Genomic DNA, 26,174 nt, shown 5'->3' on the forward strand with positions numbered 1-26,174 from the left:
TTTCTTTTTTTTTTTTTTTTTAAACATTTTTATTTATTTTTGAGACAGGGAGAGACAGAGCATGAACAGGGGAGAGTCAGAGAGAGGGAGACACAGAATCTGAAGCAGGCTCCAGGCTCCGAGCCGTCAGCACAGAGCCCGACGCGGGGCTTGAACTCATGAACTGTGAGATCATGACCTGAGCCGAAGTCAGCCGCTTAACCGACTGAGCCACCCAGGCGCCCCTAAATGCCAGTTTTCTTATGTCTAGTGTCTAATATACTGTCAACCGCATCATGACTATGTTAGATCATTAGGGCTAAGTGTGTGTGTGTGTGTGTGTGTGTGTGTGTGTGTGTGTAATTAAGGATATCGTTAGTTATGACGGATTTTCCAAGAAGACAAACTGTAAACATAAATACATTGATATTTCAGATCCAAGAAGCCATAGACCAAGTCGCGAGTTTTATTAGATTTACCCTAAGAACACTCCTATTTTCTATTTCTGACAGCCTACCCACAGCCACATTCATCAACCACCATTTCTTCATAGTGTCGTAAAATGACATTGTCATCATTGTCCTGATACAGCATGGAAATGGGGGACAGCTTGGTGGGGATACAGACTGCCTGGGGGATCTCTGGGTCCACTGCATGCATCAGGGCTTGCATGAAAGCATAATTGGAGCCGTTGAGGGAGGTGGTCAGAGAGAAAGGACAGTCCCCGTGGCAATAGTTTGCCGTGAACCCTTTGGGAGCGATAATCCACTTGTGCCAACCTAAGTCCCGGAAGTTGATGAATAGCTGATGACGATGGCAGAGGTTCTTGCAAGGAGCCTTCGGGGCGGGGATGGCTTCCCTCCTTTTTCGGGACGAAGGGTCACACTGCTCAGGGTGGAGAGTCACCACCAGCAGGGAGGCACGAAGGGACTGTCTCAGTCCGGCACAGGCGTCCTGAAGCTGAAAAGTCACCCCAATGTCTCTGTTTCCTTTGACCAGTATCTCTAGCAACAAACCCAAGTTCTTCTGGGGGTCGTTTTTCCAATCCTTAGCCACATCCAGCAGGTTGAAGTGAACGACGCCTTGAGGCCGTGGTACTGACTGTAACACAAGCATTCTACCCGGTTTAGGGATGGGCTGGTCCCCCACCTGAGGCTCCTGAACCAGGAACAGAGCCAACTCCAGTTCTGGTCCCAGCTTATAGTAAGTGTTGGGCCCCAAATCCAGGCCCAGTTGGGCCATTGTTAACTGTTCCTTCTCTTTAATGGCAGACAGGTTAAAATAGAGGAACTTCTGCAGGCAAGAGGAGGCCTGGGAAAGTTTCCTGGAGTAAAGAAAGAGACCTAGATGGGAACAGAGATGTAAGAGTCACCATAACATAGTTGACTTCATATCCGCCATTATGATATAAATATCAAATGTTATATGATAGCCACATATACCAAACAAGGGCAGGAAATGATCAGTTAGACTCGAACCCTACCATTGGGAGGATTTGTTTCTCCCACTCCTCATTCACAGCCAGAGGTTCTTATCTTCACATCCGCAGGTCCCCAAGGGGTCCTGGATAGAATTTAGAAGGCCCATGAACTTGGATGGGAAAAAGAATTATATCTTTATTCCGGTGGAACTCTAAATGAAATTTGGCATTTCTTTCAGTTATGAACATAGGCAACAAACAAATCCTAATAGGACCTATGACATTGTTACCAGTAAAAATCATAGGTACGTTCATAGATTAAATTGTTGTAAACATCTTAAAATAAATTAATGCTCATACTACTTTCCTTTTTTTTTTTTTAATTATATATCCATTTTGAGAGAGAGAGAGAGTGCCAGCGGGGGAGGGACAGAGAGAGAAGGAAAGAGAGAGAATCTTAGGCAGTTTCTGTGCTGTCAATGCAGAGCCTAATGTAGGGCTCGATCTCGTGAACCCTGAGATCACGACCTGAGCTGGAGTCAAGAGTCGGACACTTAACTGACTGAGCTCCCCAGGAGCCCCCCATTACTTTCAATTTAAGGTAAATATAGTCCCTTCCCTAGATCGTTTTATTGATTGCATTAATAAAGGACCCATGCTAGATTACTATACACACATTTGGTTTAAAATATTTTTATAAATGTATCTCAATATTTAATTGATTTCTTTGGAAATCCTAAATAGTTTTAGGCATATAAATCATTACTCTGAGAAGGGGTCCGTTAGCTTCAACAGAACGGCCCAAGGGACCCATGGCACAAAAACGTTTAAGAACATCGTAGGCTGTCAGGCGTCGCTGTCCCAAATCTAACTACTCAGATTGACTTCAAAACAACCTCCTACCATCTAGCCAAGACTGACCCTCCCAAAATCCCTTATGTTTCATCTTTAGATGATTCTTTATCTAAAGCCCACAGTTGTCAGTGTCAACAATTCCTAGTCTGGGATCTCTGAAGACATCATGTCCCACTGCACTGAAAGTTGGGGTGCAGCGTGATGTCTCCAGTTTCTCCACAAGGGACCCTCCCGTCTCTGTATCTTTGGCAATTGTAGATGTACTCTCCCTGTTTTCAAAGCTGACTTCTCTGCCTGGATTTTCAAACCTTACCTATTCCTTTAGAGAAAGGTCAATACTTTTATCCCCCCCCCTCCCTTTTTTATCCCTTCATCTTCAGTTTTCCCCTCTCTGCAAATAACCTCTTTGGCCTAATGCCACCCTATTGTTAGGTTGGGTGGCTTCACCCTAAGTAGGTATTTTCTAAGGTCATCGGCTTATGGAGAAATTACAACAGAAACCCAAACATGCTAACCATTCCTCCTTCATTCTCAAGTCTCATTCAAAAAACAACAAAATCACAAAATCAGGGTGCCTGGGTGGCTCAGTTGGTTGAGCATCCGACTCTTGATTTTAGGCTTAGGTCATGATCCAGGGATCCAGCGGCTTAAGATTCTCTCTCTCTGCCCCTCCCCGCCCCCTCCCCCCCCGCCCTGCCCCACACACTCTCTCTCTCTCTCTAAAACTACAACAACCAAAAATTACTAAGCATTTGAAATTATCCAGTCTCCTCTTCAAGCCTACCATATCATCTTTCCCTTTCTTCTCATTGGCCATCTTTTTACAAAGGTGGGTCTATATACGCTGTCTCTGCCTCTTAGTTGGTATTTTTCTGTTAGTTTCCAATTCTTCTACCCTTACTACTCCACTGGAACACCTTTCTTAAACGTTGGCTGTCCAATACAGAGATGTCTTCACAGAACTTACCTCTCTCCACTTGTCTGAAAAGTTGACCTCTCCTGTTCCAGGCTAGAACTCTAACCTGCCAGTCTCCCTTCCTCTTCCTGTCACTAAATCAGATTCCTTAAGCATAAAAGAAAAGCCAAAGCCAGAATGGAAAGGATGGACAGATTGGAGAGCATGAAAATAAAAAGGGATGCTTGGGTGGCTCGGTGGGTTAAATGTCCAACTTCAGCTCGGGTCATGATCTCGCGGTCGGTGAGTTCGAGCCCCACGTCAGGCTCTGTGCTGACAGCTCAGAGCCTGGAGCCTGTTTCGGATTCTGTGTCTCCCTTTTTCTGCCTCTCCACTCCCCCCCCCCCGCCCCCCCGCTCATGCTTTTGTCTCTGTCTCTGTCTCTCTCAAAAAAAGTAAATAAACATTAAAAATTTTTTAAAAAAGAAAGAAAAGGGGCGCCTGGGTGGCTTGGTCGGTTGGGCGGCTGACTTCGGCTCAGGTCATGATCTCACCCACGTCAGGCTCTGGGCTGACAGCTCAGAGCCTGGAGCCTGTTTCGGATTCTGTGTCTCCCTCTCCCTCTGCCCCTCCCCTGTTCATGCTCTGTCTCTCTCTGTCTCAAAGATGGATAAACGTTAAAAAAAAAAAAATTTTTTTTAAAAAGAAAGAAAAAAAAAACTTCTATGTTCAAAAGACATCATTAACAAAATTAAAACCACAAAGAACAACCAAGAATACTCGTAATACACATGGGTGAAAATTCACAATTAGAAAGAACTTTTACAAATGATTAAGAGGACTTACAAATCATTAAGAAAAAGAAGACTCCTCAATAGAAAATGGCCAGAATGTATAAATACGCAATGATTTGAAAAAAGTAAAAATGAATGATTCATTATCCATTTGAAAATGCATTCTTCCTGGGGCGCCTGGGTGGCTCAGTCGGTTAAGTGTCCAACTTCAGGTCAGGTTATGCTCTCAGTTTGTGGGTTCGAACCAGGCGTCGGACTCTGGGCTGACAGCTCAGAGGCTGCTTTGGATTCTGTGTCTGTATTTCTCTCTCTCTCTGCCCCTCCCCCACTTGTTCTCGTGCTTCCTCTCTCTCTCTCAAAGATAAATAAACGTTAAAAATAATTTTTTTAAAGAAAATGCATGCCACCTTTTTAAAGAAATAAAAATCAAAACAGCGAGATCATGTTTTCCTGCCAGTTAAACAAAAATTAAAAGCTAGAAGAGTATTGCTCCTCAATGGCCTTCCAGGGTAGCACACATAAGTACATTGTAATATATTCAGAGAATGAAATACCGTAAGCAATGAGAATGAACTAAAAATACACACACCAGGGATAAATCTCACAAACAGAATGTTGAGAGAAAGAAGCCAGACAGAAAAAAGGACACATTTTACATTTCCGTTTACGTGAAGTTGAAGTTGGGAAACAGGCAAAACTAATACAGAATGTTAGACGGCAGGAGAAAAGTTACTCTTGCTGAAGAGTCGGATTAACCAGAAGGGGGCGTGAGGGTCCTCTGGGGTAACCGTCTGTTCTGTTTCTTTCTTCTTTTTTTTTTTTTTTTTTTTTTTTTTTTTAACGTTTATTTTTGAGACAGGGAGAGACAGAGCATGAACGGGGGAGGGTCAGAGAGAGGGAGACACAGAATCTGAAACAGGCTCCAGGCTCTGAGCTGTCAACACGGAGGGCTCGAACTCACGGACCGCGAGATCATGACCTGAGCCGAAGTCGGACTCTTAACCGGCTGAGCCACCCAGGCGCCCCCGTCCGTTCTGTTTCTTAATCAGGGCGCTGGTTATTTTGTGAAAATTCACTGCGCTGTTCTCAATGATTTGCACACCTTCTTATTATGTGACACTTCAATAAGTTTCTATTACATTTCTATAAGGATTCCTGTCAAACTGTGGGAAAGTGAGAAATTCTTAGACACTCATGGTACCAGAAAAATGATTGTAAAGCTGTTCTTTTTTAGATTACGTCCACATTTGTCAACAGAGTACCAGTTACACAGATGATAGTATGTCTATACAATGGAATATCACGTAATCCTTACAAGGAGATCATCGTGACTTTTAGTTCTGATTTGTACGAGATATTCATACTTGAATGATGTATAGTATGATCTCATTTATTTAAAAAATACGAGTTTCGGGGCTAGGAGGGCAGGGAGGGTGGGTGATGGGTATTGAGGAGGGCACCTTTTGGGATGAGCACTGAGTGTTGTATGGAAACCAATTTGACAATAAATTTCATATATTGGGGAAAAAATAAATAAATAAAAATAAATAAAAATTAGAATCAAATAAAAAAATAAAAAAATTTAAAAAAATAAAGAAAGAAAAAATACAAGTTTCTATTATAAATACATGCAAAGAAGAAAAGTCTGGAAGAATATATATGTCAACTATTAATGGTGGTTTTCCCTAGGTGGAGGTTAGGGAGCGATGATGGGGAGATCATGTCCTTTTCCTGTGTCATTTGAGAGGATTATGGTCACCATAAAAACCAAAGTTTTTTCCCTGGGGGAGGAAAGGAAGTATCTTCAGCTCTTTTCTACTTTCCATGGAAAGCTCTTCAAACTAGCTTCCCACACCCCTTAACCTTCCTCCAGGAATTTTCCCTGAACCCCCCACCCCCAAGGTCCTGAGTCATTTACATAATAATGCTTAGCATAAAGTATGGAAGTTATATGTTTTCTATTTCCCTACTATGACCTTTTTTTTTCCCTTTGACCTTCTATAAACTCTTAAAGGGCAGACTTTATCTTTAATTTCTATATTCTCATAGCCATGGACAGTTCCCAGCACCTAGTAGGTCTCCAACAAATGCTTCTTGGACAAATAAGTATTCAAATTTTATCTCCAGTTACTATAAAACTAACCAATCAGGGCTCTCAATTCCTCTTCTGATCTGCGCCCGCCCCCCACCACCATGGAGGCTATACAGAAATGCAGATTACAACACCCATCTCTGACTTTGAATAAGACTTGAATAAGAATTGGGAGAGTGAGGGCAGGAACCGGGCTGGAGAGTCAACTTCTAACAACTGACCTAGGTAATTTGGGTGGGTGGTCAGTTTGACAAATTACTGAATGGCATTCACTTAGATCCTCATATAAACGGTGTGACAATGGCATATATTATTGCTCTGTACTCACAAATCATTTGTCAGTGTTTATTTATTTTCCAGTGAGAGAGAGAGAGAGAGAGTGGAGAAGGGACAGAGAGAGAGAGAGAGACAGAGGATCTGAAGCGGGCTCTATACTGACAGCAGAGAGCCCGATGCGGGCTTGAACTGATGAAAGGTGAGATCATGACCTGAGCCGAAGTCAGACGCTTAACCGACTGAGCCACCCAGCCGACTGAGAGCCCCTGTGCTCACAAATCAATAGCCTTTTCCATGCAACAAAAGTAGTGGGGGAGGGGGGGTGCGGAGGAGGGAAGCAAGAGTCCTGGGCAAACTGAACGCCCCATGTTCGCCTCCTTGCTTGCCATATCATAGGCACCAGAATGCATCAATAGTGGCCAGAAGAGTGAAGCCTGGGCCCTAATTCCACCCCACTCCTCCCACCTTAACCGTCGCACAAAAGCGTTGATTCTGAACAAACCGAATCTGAATCCTGAGTTGGTTCACGCACTGCTAGCTGTATGATCTTGGGTAGCTTCCAGATTGTCTACTGTCTGAGACTTAGTTTCCTTATTGTTAAAAAGCAGATAAGAATACCTGACTTCTGAACGTGAGGGTGTAGTGGGGGAGTAAAGGAAATACAATATGTAAAATACAGCACAAGGCCTCCTACACACCCTTCAGTAATTGGTACTGCCCCCCTTCTTTCCTTTCTTCATTATCACCCGCTGCCCGGCTTTTCTCGAGAAAGCACCCTCCCTCATTTCCTTACCTTGATCCGGGAGAAGTCGGAGTACGTTCCCGCGGATACCAAAATCCTTTATGTAGCAGAAATCTCGGGAGTCCACACTTGTTGCTGCCTCTCGATCCCGGAAAATTTTCTTCAAGATGTAAGGCACAGGTTGGAACTTCTGGGGTGAAGGCACTTTGTCTAAGCCCAGAAACTGGAGAAAGACATATTCCTGAAATTGGACCGTCTGGGCCAAAGCCACGGTTAACAGGAGGCCAACAGCCAAGAGGGGCAGGGAAGGAATCATGGTCTCTGAGCTGAGACAAAGCTGGCTGATCAGGCTGGAGAGAGCTCTAGCACCCGACTGCCTAGCAATTCAGAGGCTGCAAACTTACCTGATGTAAGATAATCAGGTGTGAATTGCTCTCTTCCCAGCTCCTCAAAGGCAATTGGATGTGAAAGGACACAGAATTTTTTTCTCTTCCCTTGCCCTACTCTTCTTTCCCAAAAGTTCACAAAACAAAGACTACCAATGCCTGGACCGGACTCCAAAACTCTGAGGTTTGTCAGCGGCGGATAGAATGGAAAGGAGACAGGCATGTATTCATTTGACCAACATTTATTACTCATCTATTATGGGCAAGGCTCTGAGGTAGGTGCTAGAATGGTAATGAAAAATGGTCACGACAAAAGTCTTGTCACTCGCGATCGATTTAGACAAATACACAGGGAGATTTCTGTTAGACTCTATCTACAGCGATGGGGGAAGCCAAACCAGGAAGAGAGAACTCTACCCAAGAAAGGTGATCTACACTCTGTTTTCAGCTCTAAGAGGGACTGAATTTTATTCATCTAACCTTGCTCTTCCTTTTTATATATATATATATAACTTTTACTTATTTAAGTAATCTCTACACCCAACGTGGGGCTTAAACTCATGACCCCTACCTAGATCAAGAGTCGCATGGTCCTCAGACTAAGCCAGCCAACTTTGCCCTTCCTGTTAAAAATCAGACTGACTGGGTTAATTCTGATTCGACTACTTTTTAGTTACATGACATTGGGTATGCCGCTTAACCTTTTGTAGTTTTTGTTTTCTCAACTGAAAAGAAAAACTGACCTTCTAGTATGCTATATGAATCTGATAAGATGATGTATTTTTTATTTTTTATTTATTTATTTTTAGATGATGTATTTTTTAAATCTTTTTTTAAATTTTATTTTTCAGAGACAGAATGTGCAATGGGGGAGAGGGGCAAAGGGAGAGAGAGAGAGAGAGAGAGAGAGGGAGGGAGAGTCTTAAACAGGCTCTACGCTCAGTGTGGAGCCTGACGAGAGGCTTGATCCCACGACCCTGGGATCATGACCTAAGCTGAAACGAAGAGTCGGATGCTCGAGTGAATAAGCCACCCGGGCGCCCCAAGATGATGTACTTAAAGTGCTCTGCACAATGCCTGCCAAATGGTAAGGACAAAAAAAGTGGTCACACAGGGGAACGATTTAAAGTTGAAGTAGACATTTTCTAGTAAGACGATCATGCATTCAAGACTGAAGGAATTACATGTGGAAAGGCATGGAGGTTATCGAGACACTGAGGTTTGGCAGTATATATCAATTCCTGGTTTTGTGTTTTGTTGTTTTATCAAACTACCGGTAGATTGTCAAACGCCGTAGAAGAATTAGCTGGTTTATTGCCAAACTAATTTTCGCGCTTTTTGAGAGCAGGCACTTTTTCATTTTACACGACTTTATTCCACCCATTCTAAGAACTTGTTTCCCCTAAAGGAAGAACAAAATGCTGTCTTTACTATATAATCGTTTCCTATCACCTACAGGATAAAATCAAAACTCTTTAGTTTGGCATTTAAAACCTTTATTGATCTCGCACCGTATCACTAGCCTCATTTCCTACCACCCACCATCACCAGTGTTAACGCCCTTGTAAGGATATTGACCTATTTGTAGATCTCCTATGACCTCATTGCATCTGAGAGCCTTTGCACGGACCAAGTTCAAAGGTTACTTCCACTTGTGCTCGCTTCGGCAGCACATATACAAAGGTTACTTCCACTCAAAGACGTCTTGACTCACTAAAATATATTTAGATGTTTCTTCTTTCTCCCACTGAGCTTTGAGTGAGCCCTCATGAGAGCACTCACCTCAGCGCATTTCACTGTGTCTTTTGTCCAGGTCCCTCCCAGGCAATGTACTTCTTGGGAATCAGACTCATGTGTTTTCATCTAAGTATCTCCACTGTGTATTTTCCTCTAAGTATCTCCACGAGCCAGGAAAGTGTCTGGCAGGTAGTAGACATTCAGTAGATATCCGTGCAAGAAATAAATGGACAAATGAATTGGTGCTGTTTTCAGAGGTCTCTCTCTTCTAGATAACCAAATTTTCTCCATTCCCATGTCTCCTATCTCCTCTTGCCTGCATCCTAAAAAGTTAAAAGTTAACACTCTGAAATTAATCTGTAATCTCCACCTGTTTTCAACAGTAAGTGTGGATTGCATTTTGTTTTTCACTATTTAACGTTTATGACTTAAAGTCAGAATCAGACAAACGGGCTTAAATTCAGGTTCCACCACTTATTCGTTGTGTGATCAATGAATGACCAAGTCACTCAAATGTAAACTAAGAACAAACGTTCTTTGCTACGGTACTGAGGAAATCTTATGCGATGATGTGTATGCCATGCTCAGGGCAATATCTACCAGTGAAGCACTTGATAAAGTTAATTAGTTTATTGAACCCACAAGATGGAGACCACCCCATTGGCCTGGTGCCCATGTCACAAACCTAAACCTAAGTTAGCCTGCATTTATGGAAACACCTATCAGGGAAATTTAACATACACCAATCACAATCCTCCAACTCAGCTTTAGCTAGCTCACCTTTCCCTAGAAAACGGGACTTGCTAGCCTTCTAAGGAACTCTCCAACCTCCTCGCAGATCATGCCCTGTGTTCATGTTGCCCCTTCTAATGTTCTATAAAACTCCCATGTGCACTAAATCCCTTGGGAACAGTGTCCCTTTGCTGTGAAGCACCGTATTTAACCAATCCATGGTTGTTTTCTCTTAAATGCTTTTTTTTTTCCACATTAAAAAAATTTTTATGTTCTTTCATTTTTTAAGTAGGCTCAATACCTATTGTGGGGCTTGAACTCACGATCCCAAGAACAAGAGTCACATGCTCTACCAACTGAGCCAGCCAAGCACCTCCATAGTTGTTTTCTCTTAAGTAAAGAACATCAAACTTGTTACTAAATTGTTTTAGTTTCATCATTTGACATGCTCAACAAAAGTTAGTAGATATTAATTATTGTTATCATTTTTATTTATTAAAGGAGAGTTTAATCAAGGGAAGGAAAATAATTGAGAGTGTGCAGTATAGCAATATATATATCACAAGAAAAAGCACCAAATCCAGCAGGAGTCAGAAGGTCTAAGTTAATCGCAGATCCTCCAAAGACCGTGTAATCTTGGTCATTTCACTCAGTGTCTCAGTGTCGGTGTTTTATGAAACATACCCAGACATGGAAATTTTTTTAAATAGAAAGATTTAAATGGTCTAAGATGTCATAAAGGGTCAACCTACCTGGGCCTCACTTTCTTTACCTATACAGTCACCAGGTTAAATTTGATGGTCTTCAAGGATTCTACAAACAAAAACATCCCGATTCTGGATTTTCAGCTTAAATCAGAAATTCAAAAGTGAGGCAGTATGGCTAAATAGCACAGAACTGCTTCTGAAGTCAGGGACTTAGATTAAAACCCCAGTTCTATCAATTTGTCCTGGACAAATTGTTTCTCTGGATTTTGGTTTTCTTATCAATAAAGTGAAAAAGATATCAGGCCAACAGAATTATTGCGATTGTAAGCATAAAAGATATTCAACCTCACTAGTAAAAAAATAGAAAAGCAGAATAAAGCAATGAGATGTCTATCAATTAGCAAGATGAGAAAAGAATAGCAGAGCGCGTGGCTGGCTCAGTTGGTAGAGCATGTGACTCTTGATCTTTGGGTCATGAGTTCAAGCCCCGTGTTGCGTATAGAGCTTACTTAAAACACACACACACACACACACACACACACACACACACACACACAAAGAACACTAGCTTGTGTAGGTAAAGAGGCAAGGAAACACAGCATTATACCCAACTCTGGGGTATAAATTTTTTTATTGAAAATTTTTTTTTAATTTGAGAGAGGAGAGAGAGAGCAGGAGAGAGGGACAGAGGGAGAAAAAGGGAGAGAATTTTCAGCTCTATACTCATTGCAGAGCCTGACTTGGGACTTGATCCCTTGACCTGGGATCACGATCCAAGCTGAAATCAAGAGTCAGACACTCAACCGACTGAGCCACCCAGGCGCCCTGGGCTATAAATTAATAACATTTCTCTGGAGGAAACATCTGCAATGTATATTAAAAGCTTTGAAACTACTCAAGGCCTTCCCTATATGAGGTACTTTAGTCAAATCTTAGAGACAGGAAGCAGAATGGTGGTTGCCAAGGCTCGTGGGAGGAGAGAACGGGGAATGGGGCATTATTGTTTAATAGATACAGAGTTTATGGTTTGTTTTTCTTGTTCTGTTTGTTTGTTTGTTTTTAGTAATCCCTACACCCAATATGGGGCCAGAACTCACAACCCTGGAGATCAAGAGTTGCATTCTCTTCTGACTGAGCCAGCCAGGCCCCGCCCCCAACCCCCAACCATCCAGAATTTCTGTTTTGTAAGAGGAAAGAAGTTCTGGAAAGGTGGTGATGGTAGCCCAGTGTGAATTTGTTTGATATCATTGAACTGTACATTTAAGAATTATTAACACGAGGGACACCTGGGTGGCTCAGCTAGTTAAGCATCCAACTCTTGGTTTTGGTCAAGGTCATGCTCTCCCGGTTCATGAGTCCGAGCCCCCAGTCCGGCTCTTCGCTGACAGTGCAGAGCCTGCTTGGGATTCTCTCTCTCCCTCTCTCTCTCTGCCCCTCCCTGCTTGCTCTCTCTCTTTCTCTCTCAAAATAAATACATACACATTGAAAAAACAGAATTTAAAAAAAAAGAATGGTTAAGACGATAAACTGTGTTATGTGCATTTTACCACAGTCAAAAAAAATACTTATGTCCTTTGATCAGCTATTCCAACTATAGAATATCATTCTAAGCCACTAGAATATAAGCTAGGGGCATCTGGGTGGCCCTGTCGGTTAAGCGTCTGACTTTGGCTCAGGTCATGATCCCGTGGTTCGTGAGTTTGAGCCCCGTGTCGGGTTATGTGCTGACAGCTCAGAGCCTGGAGCCCCCTTCGGATTCTGTGTCTCCCTCTCTCTCTCTGCTCCTCCCTCACTCGCACTCCCTCTTTCTCTCAAAAATAAATAAACATTAAAATAATAATAATAATAATAAAATTGTAAAAAACAACCAGTTCAAAGGACTAAGGGTATGGAAGCACCAAAACAAAGTCCTATAGGAAAAGAATTGGATATAGTGACATTAGGAACTAAGGAGAACTTCAAATATAGAATGAAGCTTCTCCAACCCTAACACACTAATCCCACTCATACCCTCCTACTAATATATATATAAGCCCCTTTTCCTGTAATAAAAAGACACTGAAACTTTTTTTTTTTTTTTTTTACATTTATTTACTTTTGAGAGACAGAGAGAGACAGGGCACAAGCGGGGGAGGGGCAGAGACAGAAGACAGAGACTCCAAAGCAGGCTCCAGGCTCTGAGCTGTGAGCACAGACCCTGACACGGGGCTCGAACTCACAAACCTTGAGATCATGACCTGAGCTGAAGTCGGATGCCTAACCGACTGAGCCACCCAGGCACCCCAACACTGAAACATTTTTTAAATGTTTATTTATTTTTTATTTTTGAGAAGGTCAGGAGGGGCAGAGAGAACGAGAGAGAGGGAGAGAGAATCCCAAGTAGTCTTTGCACTGTCAGTGCAGAGCCCTACTCGGCTCTTGATCTCAACACCCTGGGATTATGACCTGAGCTGAAATCAAGAGTCAGATGCTTAACCAACTGAGCCACCCAGATGCCCCTCAACTTCTTTTTGATAAAGCTACCAAGAGTTATCCCCTCCCTTAGTATTGTTCTCTGCATTCATTATGATTCTTTTTATATTTTTGATATTTTTTAGTAAGGTTATTTATTTATTTTGAGATAGAGTGAGTGCACACAAGGAAGCTGGGGAGAGGCAGGCTCCAAGCTGTCAGCATGGAGCCTAACTCAGAGCTCGAACTCACCAACTGTGAGATCATGACCTAAGGTGAAATTAAGGCTTGGATGCTTAACCAACTGAGCCACCCAGGTGCCCTATGTTTCTTTTTAGTTTAAAGTTTTTATTTTTTTAGGGGGCGCCTGGGTGGCTTAGTTAGTTAAGCGTCTGACTTCAGCTCAGGTCCTGATCTCACAGTTTGTGAGTTCGAGCCCCGCATCAGGCTCTGTGCTGACAGCTCAGAGCCTGGAGCCTGCTTCGGATTCTGTGCGTCCCTCTCTCTCTCTGTCCCTCCCCTGCTCATGCTCTGTCTCTCTCTGACTCTCAAAAAGTAAAGAAATGTTAAAAAATTTTTTTTCAAAGAGAAGAAATTAGGCCTATTTAACCTTCAATGAAATTGCTACCTTAAATCCATAAATTTACATACTCAGAAGATTTTTGAAATTAGAATGGCCTACCTCAAAGTATTAGGCATGGGTAAAAATTAGAATTTTGGAATTGGAATGAAAAATTGGAATTAAAATAAACATAAACATATAGCAATAGTCAATTATACATTTTAGACAGGATAAATATAATTATAAAATAAAATAAACATTTAACTCAGAGTTGAATAACTTTATAAATTAAAACTAGGTGAAAGTTTATATAATATTTCATTATAAAACTTTATATTTGGGGCACCTGGGTGGCTCAGTTGGTTAAGCATCTGACTTCGGCTCAGGTTCATGCGTTCTTGCGGTTCATGCGTTCCAACCCTGCGACGGGCTCTGTGCTGACAGCTGAGAGCCTGGAGTTTGCTTCGGATTCTGTATCTCATTCTGTCTCTGTCCCTCCCTGCCTGCATTCTGTCTCTCATTCTCAAAAATGAATGAACATTAAAAAAAAAAAAATTAAAAATGAAATATTTTTAAAACCTTTTTATTTAATATTAAGAAATTGCTTGAATGGCAATTTAAAATTTAGATAAATGTTTGTGAACAACTTCTCTTCTGGGTAACAGCTAGTGAATCTCTTTGGTTTCTACAAAGCCAAGGAAAATAAAATATTAATGCTACGTCTAAATTGTCTATCTTATCTAAAGCAGAACCCTGAATGTCTGGGCACAGAGCAAGGAAAACAAAAAATAGACCTCCTTCCCTCCAAGGGTATGTATATACATTTGTAGTTGATAAGGATTGATGGGGTCATTTTTATTGCCTTGGATAACAATGTTTTGTAAGCCTTGCATTCTTAGATAACAAATTCTTAAAAGTGTTCTTGCTTAAGAGGGTCAGAAGACAATAGAAAAGATGTTGCTTTTGACCTTTACCCTTGGGATTAACCTCTTTAAGCTCTGCTGAGATTCAGGAGCTCTAAGTTTATTCCTGCTTTTTCAATAATAGTGGCAGAATTTTCAAATTTTAAGGGAGAGGAAAAAAGAACAAAAATCAAAACAACCTTGAAAACAAATGTACTCATTCTGTGAATACTTGTGACTTACTATGTATGAGTGTGAAATATACATGTCCATTGATTTAACAATGAATGAACGAATGATTAAACAGATATTATGATGTCTTAATTTTGTTCCAGGCCCTGCCCTACGTGAGTGTTCTTCAAGCTTTGTTTTGAGTCATTAATGAATAGTGAAATGAAAAAAAAAAACAAAAACAAAAGTAAAAAACAAAAACAAAAACATAGACAATATCAGAGTGCATTATACACTGGCTAAAAATTCTGTTAATGCTGTTAATATTTATCTGGATCTGTTACTGGGTATATTTCTTTTCCCTTGTTTGGGGTGGGGGGGGGCTTTCAATTTATTTTATTTTTAAAAGTTTATATTGGGTATATTTCTCCTTTCTTTATGCCACCATACTAGTGACATTCTTGAACAGCTCTTTTCTTTCATGAAGTTTATACTCTGGTGAGGTGACTGAAAAGGAAACTAACAGTGATGATGTGATAGGGTGAGTACAGCATCCTGAGGCAGCAGTGTGAAAAGCACTTCACCTAGAAATGAGGCTTCCGGGCTGCTTCCTGGAAGAAGTGACATTTCAGTAAAGACTAGAGAAGCAGCTAAGAACATGTATTCTGAAGACAGACTGCTTGGATCCTACCGGGGCTCCAACATTATTTCTCGTCTGACTTTGTGCAAATTACATAACCTCTATGTCCTAGTGTTTTATTTTATTTTATTTTATTTTATTTTATTTTATTTTATTTTTATGTCCTAGTTTTTTAATCTGAAAAACGTTCCTATAGGAACGCTGCAAGGATTAACTGACATAATAAAAGTAAGGCACTCAGCCTGACCCAGTCTTAACAAATGTTTGCCATTAGTATCGCAGGATTGGGGATGGGCAGGAGTGAGAAGTGCCCACGTGCCCCCTGGTGTGAGGCCTGCTGGCACATAGGACTTATGATGAGGTTAAGAATAGAGCAGGGGGTGCCTGGGTGACTCAGTTAAGTGTCTGACTCTTGGTTTCAGCTCTGGTCATGATCTCGCAGTTCATGAGTTTGAGCCCTGCATCAGTCTCAGCTAAGAGCCAGGAGCCTGCTTCTGATTCTGTGTCTCTGTCTCTATCTCTCTACCCCTCCCCCACTCGCGCTCTGTCTGTCTCTCTCTCAAAAATAAACAAACATTATTATATATAATTTTTTTTGAATCTCTGTTTTTGTTTGTTGTTTTATTTTTTTAAAAAATTTTAGGTTTATTTACTTTGAGAGAGAGAGAGCACAAGTGGGGGAGGAACAGAGAGAGAGAGAGAGAGAGAGAGAGAGAGAGAAACCCAAGCAGGCTCCACACTATCAGTGCAGAGCCCGATGAGGGGCTCCAGCTCACAAACTGTGAGATCATGACCTGATCCGAAATCAAGTTCAACGTTTAACCAACTGAGCCACCCAGGCGCCCTAGTGCATATATGTTTTTTAAAGCCTTCCTCGCTGGACAGTGTTTTAGATGCACCTTCTTCTGGACTAACAGACCTCCATTGTAGGGCACAGGCTGGATTTCCCCATCACCTTTCTGCAAAATATACCCTCAATGAGAAAAGCAATGGAGGGACGCCTGAGTGGGTCAGTTGGTTAGGCAACCAACTCTTGGTTTCAGCTGAACCTTCAGAGAGGTTCGTGCAGAGCCTGCTTGGGATTCTCTCTCTCCCCTCTCTCTGCCCCTAACCCACTTATGCTGTATCTCTCTCAAAAGAAATAAACTGGAAAAAAAAAAAAATTAGAAAAAAGAAATGGATTGCAGAGGACTAGATAATACAAGGAGGTTAGCCAGGAGACTGTCTCAGTGATTCAGACTGCAAATAATGCTGGCAATGAGGATTGAAGAGAGAAACATGAATACATAGAATTAAGTAGAATTGGTGAATGAATATCTAGGCTGAAGAAAGTGAGGGATCATATAAAAAAATTGTTTTAATGTTTATTTATTCTTGAGGGAGAGAGAGACAGAGTGTGAGTGGGGGGGGGGGGGGAGACACAGAGAGAGGGGGAGACACAGAATCTGAAGCAGGCTCCGGGCTCTGAGCTGTCAGCCCAGAGCCCGACGCGGGGCTCGAACTCACGAACTGCGAGATCATGACCTGAGCTGAAGTCGGACGCTTAACCGACTGAGCCACCCAGGTGCCCCTCTGTCTCTCATTTCTGCCCCTTCCTCACTTGTGCTCTGTCTCTCTCTCTCTCAAAATAAAAAAATTTAAAAAATTGATAGCAATGTTTCACATATATGCTCAGCTTTTGTGTGAGGGGTATAAAATATGCATATAATATAATAATTGTTAATTTCTTCTTTTAATTTATAAAAATTAAAAAAAAAATTTTAGAGAGCAAGAGAGTGCACAATTGAGGGAAGAGGGGCTGAAGGAGAGAAAGAAAGAATCTCAAGCAGGCTTCGTGCCCAGCAGTGGAACCGGACCCAGGGCTTGATCCGAACACCCTGGGATCAAGACCTGAGTCAAAAATCAAGAGTTGAACACTTAACTGGGGTGCCTGGTGGCTCAGTCAGTTACATGTCTGAGTCTTGATTTTGGCTCAGGTCATGATCTCAAGGTTCCTGAGTTCAAGCCTCGAGTTAGGCTCTGAGATCACAGCAGAGCCTGCTTGGGATTCTCTGTCTCCCTCTCTCTCTGGCCCTCCCCTGCTCATGTTTTCTCTCTCTCTCTCTCAAAATAAATAAACATTAAAAAAAAAAAAAAAAGTTGAACACCTTACTGACTGAGCCACCCACCCAGGCACCCCTCATCTCAATTTACTGATGTTAGAATTCGATAATATTTGCAGTCCCTGAGTCCTAATGCTTCTTCTGGCAGCCAATAAATAAAATGCAACAATGGCAAATTGAAGTCAGAAAAGCTTTCAAATTATATAGCTAGCTTACAAAATGAGGATAATGACATGGGAACGACAAAGCTGCAGGGAAAAGACAAGGGGATCATGGACACTGTAATATGGGGAGTTGAAAAGCATAGGTGTCCAAACTTCTTGCCCTGTTGTCCTTTCCGTAGAAGGGATGGGAGCTTGGTACCAGGGCTGAGGCCCTCTGCCAGCATTTCTGAGGAGCAGGAGGCTGGTGAAAGCAAAGCACGTAAGAACTATTAGGGTGAACAGCATCCTCTGAAAGTCCCTTGTCCCTCCCAAATTAGACACCCTCTTTAACAAGTGAACAGAGGACTGCCTGGAAGTTCTTCAAGGGGAGAAAAAGGAAAGACCCGGAGACTTTGTGTCTGGGTTTCTTTTCTCAAAAAAAAAAAAAAAAAAAAAAAAAAAAAAGCCAAAGGGGCGTCTGGGTGGCTCAGTCAGCTAAGGGTCCAACTTCTGCTCAGGTCATGATCTCACAGGTTCGTGAGTTCCAGTCCCACATCAGGCTCTCGGCTGTCAGTGCAGAGCCCCCTTCAGATCCTTGGTCTCCCTGTCTCTCTGCCCCTCCCCCATTCCCACTCTGTCTCAAAGATAACTAAACATTTATAAAAAATAAATAAAAATAAAAAAAAGAAGGGGCACCTGGGTGGCTCAGTCAGTTAAGCGTCCGACCTCGACTCAGGTCATGATCTCATAGTTTGTGGGTTTGAGCCTGGCGTCAGGCTCTGTGCTGACAGCTCGGAGCCTGGAGCCTGCTTCAGATTCTGTGTCTCCCTCTCTTTCTGCCCCTCTCCCGCTCACACTCTGTCTCTGTCTCTCTCTCAAAAATAAATAAACATTAAAACAATTTTTTTAAATAAATAAATAATAAAAAAGAGAAGCCAAGGCAGAAGGTTAATGAAACAGGGGCAAAGACACAAGGCATTCCTCTGATCTCTGGACTGGGTTTCCAAAGCTGAAATAGAAAGTTCCACTCGGGCTGTGCCTCTCACCAGGATTATCTACTGCGTGTTCTGTCGAGCCTTACCAAAAAAAGAAAAGCCTTTCTTGAAATCTCACCTTTTAGCAAACCTGGGAATGCTGACAATATTTGCTACTCTCCTCTGATCGGCCTGATTTGACTAGTTAACCAGTTACCTCCCTGGTTCCAGTATCTTCATTCAAACCTCCAATGTTGGAAATTCACCGGCCAATCCTGAGCTCTTCCCATAAGAACCCCGTCCCGCACGCTGCACTCCGGCGGGCTCTCACATTCTCAAAGTCATTCAGCGTTTTCCACTAAGCTGTCCAATAACGGCTCGCAGACGCAGGATTCGACCCCTGGGAGCATCGATTCTCCGCTGTGCAATTTCAAGAACTAAGGTGGAAAGGAAGGCAAGTGCAGGCGGTGCGGGGAGAGAAGGGGCAAAGCGAGGGGCAGTTCCGCGCACAGGCGCGGGGGCCGCAGCGACCACTGGTCCCCAGGCCGTTGCTGGTCCCAGGTGCCAGGCAGCTCGTCCCCCACCCCGCTCATCGGGCCTCCAGGCCCGAATCCGGGGCAGATGGCCTGGGATGCGGTGGAAACACTTCTCGACCCAAGGCGCCGTCGAGAACTGAGTGGGCGCAAAGGGGGACAACACCTGCGGGGCTGGGAGGCCGGGGTGGGGCCGGCGGGTGAGCTAGGCAGCGGAGGGAGTTCATTAATTGTGTTTGGGAGGATTTCGACAACAGCCGCCTTCCCCTCTCCTTTACCGGGCTTGGCCTCTCTTTGGAATACTTTTCACGACCCACCCTGTATTTTGGATCTCTGGTTTGTCGTCCCTACCCACCAGAATATTTGCTCCCTGAGGGCAACACGTTTATTTTGCCTGCGGCTCTGTTGCCCAGCCCGAAACCAATCTGGCACAGTTGAATGGAAAACAGTTTCAAACCGGAGAACCCACCCGGAGGGGAAAAAGGTGGGCTCCACAGATTTAAAAAAAAAAAAAAAAAAAAAAAAAAAAAGTAGAGCCAAGATTCTGACACCATCGGTTCACACCCCCGGGGCAGATTAGACTCATCCGATTTTAAAGACTTTCCTCCTCCTCCGGCCTCCAGCAGATTAAGCCATTGGGCTGTCTAACATTCCCCTTTGCAGAAATGAGTCCAGGGACTGGAGGGTTCTGGGCTGTTAAGAGATTAATTTATGCAGGCGGTCCGTGTGGGGAGGCGGCTGGGACGCTGCTGTGGCGCAGGGTGGCCGCAGGTACCTGGCGGGGCTTGGGATGCTGGCCCCTGGAGCCTGAAGGAGAGACCAGCGCTCGGCCCGGCCTGCCTGACTCCTGGACTCCGGCGCGACGTCCACTGCGGCGCGTGGCCGAGGGGCAGCGGGCGTCCGGCGCCTGGAGTCAGGCCCGGCAGATCGTTCTGGCCCCAAGTTAGACATCGATATGCTGGTTTCACTTTTGAGGCTAGAAAATGCAAGAGACGTTTGTGTGATTAAGGTTCCTCCAGAAGTGAAACATACAGATTCCTCTGTGACTGAGAGTGGAACTTGCTTGCACGAGACGCTCGCATGCCATCGCCGACTACATGGTGAAAATGTAAAATACCCGAGATGTAAAAGTGGACCTCCTGTTAAGATAGAAAGGAAGGACGATGATGAATGGCTCTGTGTGGACTTTGGCAGCATGGTGATTCACTGGATGCCTCCAGAAAGCAGAAACCTGTGAATTAGAGAAATCAGGGACCCTACCTTCTTATGATGACCGCTTAGCTCAGACAGCCCTTGAGACGTTACCTGAAGACTTCATTCTTGGGATGAAAGATGACACTTCATCCCTGACTCCAGTGGAGTTCAAGTATGAATAAAATTATATGGACTGCTTTAGGAAAAACAAAAACAAAAACACGTCGTGAACTTATGCATATTAAAACGTGTCAAGAGTTTATTTGAGCAAAATCAATTCGAATAGGCCAGCATCCAATCTAGCAGATAGAAAGAAGCTCCAAGGGGCTGTGCAACATGAAAGATTTTTAAGGCAGAAAGGAGCGGGAACTAAGCCATTATACGTGGGCAAAAAGCAGGCTGGTTATGGCAAGGTTACGTCACTTTAGGGGATGGCAGGGGTCGATCAGATTATCTAACTAGTGCTGATCAGGTGATCCCTGAATGACTGGCTTAAGATTCCATTTCTAGGAAAGCCAAACTGTAATTAATTCTTGGTTTGGTGATGTGGGGCTTAGCAAAGGGATTCCACTTGGGGACTGTTACCTTGTTTTTAAGAATGCAATGTCGACATAGTTTAACAATGCAGCTCCCCCTTATAGACTTTCCCTTCGCTTTCCTGTCTTGCCTCCGGAGGCCACACTCCTGCCTCTTCTGGTTTGAGGAACTTTGCTTAATTACATTTCTCCTTCGAAGCACCTGGGTGGCTCAGTTGGTTAAGCCTCCCACTTCTGCAGATAGCACCAAGCCTGCTTCGGATCCTCTGTCCCCCTCACTCTCTGCCTCTCCCCAGCTTGCACGTTCTCTCTCTCAAAAATAGATAAACAAAAAAAAAATTATATTGCCTCTTCAAAGGCTGGAAATTAATACAAAGAATCTGAAATTTCCTCTTATCAAGAAAGGGGAAAACAAAAGGGGGTTACTTGGCCTGTCTTCCTGTTAATTTTCTCCCCTGGTCTTTCATGAATACTCTAGTTCAGGGTAAACTGTGGTCAGTCTGTGGAGCTCTAGCCACAGCCTGAAGTTTCCTCCTAGATCTCTGAGTCTGCAAAGAAAGGTGACATTTAAGGCTTCCAAATGGCTTTAAGAGGATCTGAAAAGAAATTCAGATCAATTAGAGCCAGACTTCCAATAAAATGGTAGGTGGAACTGACTTGGAAAGTCAATGCTTACCTCCTTTGAGCCTATCAAATAAGCCTATCTGGCAGCCATTTAAAAATAAATGAACCATTGACGGAGAGAATCAGGTGGGTGGTATCGAAACTGAACTAGAACAGATATGCTTCCAATTTCAATTCTCTCACAAAAACTACAGCTTCTACAATTTTACTGGAAAATATAAAGAGCCTGTCTTTTCTAGTGGTATCTCTTCAGGATTGCCTAAAAACCTCCCTGCTGTGCAAGCTAGACCTGAGTGTTGGAGGACAGAAGGAAAAATAATGGCAGTCTTCCCCAACACATAGAAAAAGTTTGAGCTCCTTGGACTGTTTCCTTAAAGGTTCTCCTGTCAACCACTCTGTCCACCTCCTGGGTCCGTCCTCCTTTGTCTTCTACTGAGGGTAGCCGAGAACAACATGAAGAAACAAGTACAAAGCACTAAGGTACCAGAAGAGGAAATCACGTGCAGCTTGGATGTAAGTTCTCGAGTTCTGATGGACAAAATAGTGATTATAGTATTGTAATCTTCAAAATACAAAGTATATAATCTTTGTATTATAAACTTCAAAAGTTGCTAAGAGACTAGATCTTTTTTTAAATGTTTATTTTTGAGAGAGAGAGGGGGCGGGGAGGAGCCGAGAGAGAGGGAGAGAGAGAGAGAGAGAGAGAGAGAGAGAGAGAGAGAGAGAAGGAAACACACCCCAGGCTCCCAGCTGCCAGCACAGAGCCCAACACGGGGCTCGAACTCACGAACTGCGAGATCATGACCTGAGCCAGTTAGATGCTTAAGCGACGGAGTCACCCAGGCACCCCGTTTGTCTCCTCATTTCAAAACAGCAAGCTTACAATGATACTTCTTTATTTTTATTTTTGTTTTTTGGTGTTAGGCATTAGTATCGAATTCCGACACACAGATTTAGTCCTTTCTTATCCCGTACCTCACACTCACATATTTCCAATCTCCTCATTCTTCTGATTCGGTTATTTTCTGTCTTAGTTAGATCAACATTCCTGTTAAAAGGTACAACATGCATTTGAAGTGTTATTTGAGAATATTCAATTCTGCAATAGAGGGAGAAAAGAAATAGGATGGAGATACTTTCAAATGTTAAGCCCGGCTGTAAATTAGTACTTAGGAGATAACTCATAGTTAAGTGTCGATACTCACTAAATAAGTAGCACATGAGGTATTTGTAGAGTTCATTGGGTGTTTAAAAAGACAGTAAGTTATTATTTTTGTAATATATTTTTGATTTTTAATGTTTATTTTTAAAAATTTTTTTTTAACGTTTATTTATTTTTGGGACAGAGAGACACAGAGCATGAACTGGGGAGGGGCAGAGAGAGAGAGGGAGACACAGAATCGGAAGCAGGCTCCAGGCTCCGAGGCATCAGCCCAGAGCCTGACGCGGGGCTCGAACTTACGGACTGTGAGATCGTGACCTGAGCTGAAGTTGGAGGCTTAATGACTGAGCCACCCAGGCGCCCCTGTTTATTTATTTTTGAGAGACAGGGGATTTATTTACTCTGCGAGCAGGGGAGGGGCAGAGAGAGAGAGGGTGACACAGAATCCAAAGCAGGCTCCAGGCTCTAAGCTGTCGGCACAGAGCCCAACGCGGGGCTCGAAGTCACCAACAGTGAGATCATGACCCAAGCGGAAGTCGGTCGCCCAACCCACCGAGCCACCCAGGCGCCCCCAAATATACAGTAAGTTAAAATATAAATATATACAGTAAGTCAAATAGCAACCAATAAGATTTAAAAAAAACAGTTATTACTTGCAGAAAGAAAAGTAGGGAAAGAACAAGCTATGATCATATCACCTGCGGACTAGCAACTGCCTGATCCCTAAATCAGCCACCGGTTAGTGGCACCCACTTTTATCCCCTTGCGGTCTGCCTTTAAAATGCAAATAAAATTCATGATAGCTCACCAGGCTACTCGGCAAGCTATAGCTATGGCCAGGCCTATTTCACTGGTGGAATCAGTGTACGTTACTGGTACCTAGCACCTGCTCCTTCCGCACTTTCCTCAAACCTCAACTCTCGTTCTCATGACCACCCAGTCAAAGCGGAAGGAGGAGCGGTAGAGAGACAAACATATAAACTCGGTGTGGGGAACGAAGCAGCTTTCCTTGACCCCGTGAAGGTCCCTGGCTGGGTCTCAAAATTAAACTGACCAAGGCAGATTAGCAGGAGAAAAGCACACACATTTACTCATCGCAAGTTTTCCTTACAGGAGCCTCCAGGAGGAAATGAAGACCTGAACGAAGAGTTAAACCTGAGCGTTTTTATGGTAGGTTTGAGGAAGAGGAGATGGTCGTGGAAGGATATAATAGGTTAAGGAGTAGGGGGGGTGGGGAATTTAGCAGGCGATGAAGACGTTCCCTTCCAGGTATGGGAAGAGCACCTCTCAGCTTGAAATAGTCAATATGCCAAGACGTCATATTTTATGTGTTCATTTTTTAAAGTTTATTTTATTTTTTTTAAGTTTATTCATTTTTGAGAGAGACAGAGCATGAGCAGGGAAGGGGCAGAGAGAGGGAGACACAGAATCTGAAGGAGGCTCCAGGATCCGAGCTGTAAGCAAGGTGGGGGCGGGGGTGGGTTGGGGCTTCAAACTCAGGAACCACGAGATCATGACCTAAGCCGAAGTCAGATGGTTACACCGATTGAGCCACTCAGGCACCCCTAAAGTTTATTTATTTATTTTGAGAGAGAGAAAGAGTGGGGGAGAGACAATTCGAAGCAGGCTCTGAACTGCCAGCGCAGAGCCCAATGTGGGGCTCTAACTCCCAAACTCACATAGGTGGCTTAACCAGCTGGGCCACCCAGGAGCCCCAAGATGTCCTATTTTAGGGGAGCGTGTATGAACCCTATCAACTGCATATCCTGTAACTTCAGAATTAAGATCCATTCATCTAGATTGTATCCTATTTCTAAAAAACAAAATTCAGGGGAGTAAATTTTAAAGATCATATTGGCTTTGTTCAATGATTCATGAATTGGGCAGCATCCAGTATAGCAAATAGAAAAAAATTCTAAAGAGCTACACAAGAAAAGAGAGTTTATAGGCAGAAAGGAGCAGGATTAAGGAAGTTGTTCTAGGCAAGAAAGCAGATTGGTTATTGCAAGGGTACTTTCCTTTAGGGCATGGCAGGGGTCTATTAGTTGCACAAATTACCTAACTAGTATTGATGTGGAGATTCTGATTAACTGGTTTCAAATTGCATGCTGGGAGAGCCAACATTGTAATTCAATTCAGTTTCAATTTGGTGACATGGAGCTTAGCATGAGCGACTCCATTTTGGGCCTATCGTCTTGTTTTTAACGTTCTGTCTGCCCCCTTCCTTTTGCTTTGCTTTTTGCTGTGCTCGTTAAATTGACTTAAAAAACTGGCAAGATAGGAGTGTTTTGATTTTTAATTAAAAAAAAATTTTAATGAGCTTTTTAGTATGGTCTGTGAGCCTGTTTCATGACCTTAGGAATACTTACCTGGTAGTGTTCTCAGATCAAGTTAATTTGCCATAGGACTAAGGAAACTATGCCAGTGGTGACATTTTTTGAGAAACTGAATGTTTGAGGATGTTCCACACTGGCTCAGTCGTTTGACTAATGCAGAATTCTAGGTTGGAAAGCATTTTCCTTCAGAATTTGGAAGGGATTTCTCCACTATCCTCTAGCCTTCGGTGTTGTTGTTGAAGAATCTGAAGCCATTATACTTCCTGATCTTAAATTTTCATTTTCTTATATCTCCTCTCCTATTTTACATCTGTTTGTGGTTCTGCTTTAATTATTGAGGGAATATCTTTGATTTCTTCTTCAAACCATGTTTTTTTTTAGTTTCTGACATCAAATTTCTCATTTCCAGGTATTCTATTTTCGCTGTTTTCCTTCTTTAAAAAGAGCATCCTGTTTATATGTTATATAGCATTATATGTTATATGATTTTTTTTTAATTATTTTTAAGTAATCTCTACAGCCAGTGTGGGGCTTGACCTCACGACCCTGTGATCAAGAGCTACATACTCTTCTAAGCCAGCCAGGTGCCCCTGTTATATGATTTCTTATCTCTGGAGAAATTAGGGATAGTTTCCTTGATGTATGCTTTTACAGTCTTTTTTTATTCTCCAAGTTGCTTTAGTCTGTTTGGCTTTTTACCTCATCTTTCATACTATAAAGAAAAAAAAAAACATGTTAAATAGAAATGTGTCATAATTTTGAAAGTTTTTTTTTTAATGTTTATTTATTTTTGAGAGAGAGGCAGAGAGTGAGCAAGGGAAGGGCAGAGAGAGGGAGACACAGAATCCAAAGCAGGCTCCAGGCTCTGAGCTGTCAGCACAGAGCCTGACATGGGACTCGAACTCGTGAGACATGAGATCATGACCTGAGCTGAACTCAGTCGTTTAACCAACTTAGCCACCCAGGTGCCCCCTGAAAGATTTTTTTAATCTCGGGGCACCTGGGTGGCTCAGTTGGTTAAGCATCTGACTCTTGGTTTTGGCTCAGGTCATGATCTCAGGGTTTGTGAGTTCAAGCCCCATAATGGGCTCTGCACTAACAGTGAGAGTCTACTTGGGATTCTCTCTCTTCCTCTCTCACTGTCTCTCCCCTTCTCAGGCTCGTGCCTTCTCTCTCTCTCTCTCTCTCATAAATAAATAAGACTTTTTTTTAAAAAAAAATCTGATTGT

At 42.9% G+C, this 26,174-nt stretch overlaps 1 protein-coding gene and 1 pseudogene across 1 annotated transcript; one reads left to right on the forward strand and one right to left on the reverse strand.

Moving 5' to 3' along the window:
• Nucleotides 1-492: 492 nt before the first annotated feature.
• GDF3 (growth differentiation factor 3) lies at nt 493-7,369 on the reverse strand. Its single transcript, XM_058682332.1, has 2 exons — nt 7,105-7,369; nt 493-1,322 (listed from the first exon to the last, which is right to left on the reverse strand). The coding sequence occupies exons 1-2, from the start codon at nt 7,367-7,369 to the stop codon at nt 493-495; spliced, it is 1,095 nt and encodes a 364-aa protein (XP_058538315.1).
• An 11,812-nt stretch (nt 7,370-19,181) lies between these two features.
• LOC131483890 (mitochondrial assembly of ribosomal large subunit protein 1-like) lies at nt 19,182-20,469 on the forward strand (annotated as a pseudogene).
• Nucleotides 20,470-26,174: the final 5,705 nt, after the last annotated feature.

This window comes from Neofelis nebulosa, chromosome 8 (assembly GCF_028018385.1).
Source record: "Neofelis nebulosa isolate mNeoNeb1 chromosome 8, mNeoNeb1.pri, whole genome shotgun sequence".
Lineage (NCBI taxonomy): Eukaryota > Metazoa > Chordata > Mammalia > Carnivora > Felidae > Neofelis > Neofelis nebulosa.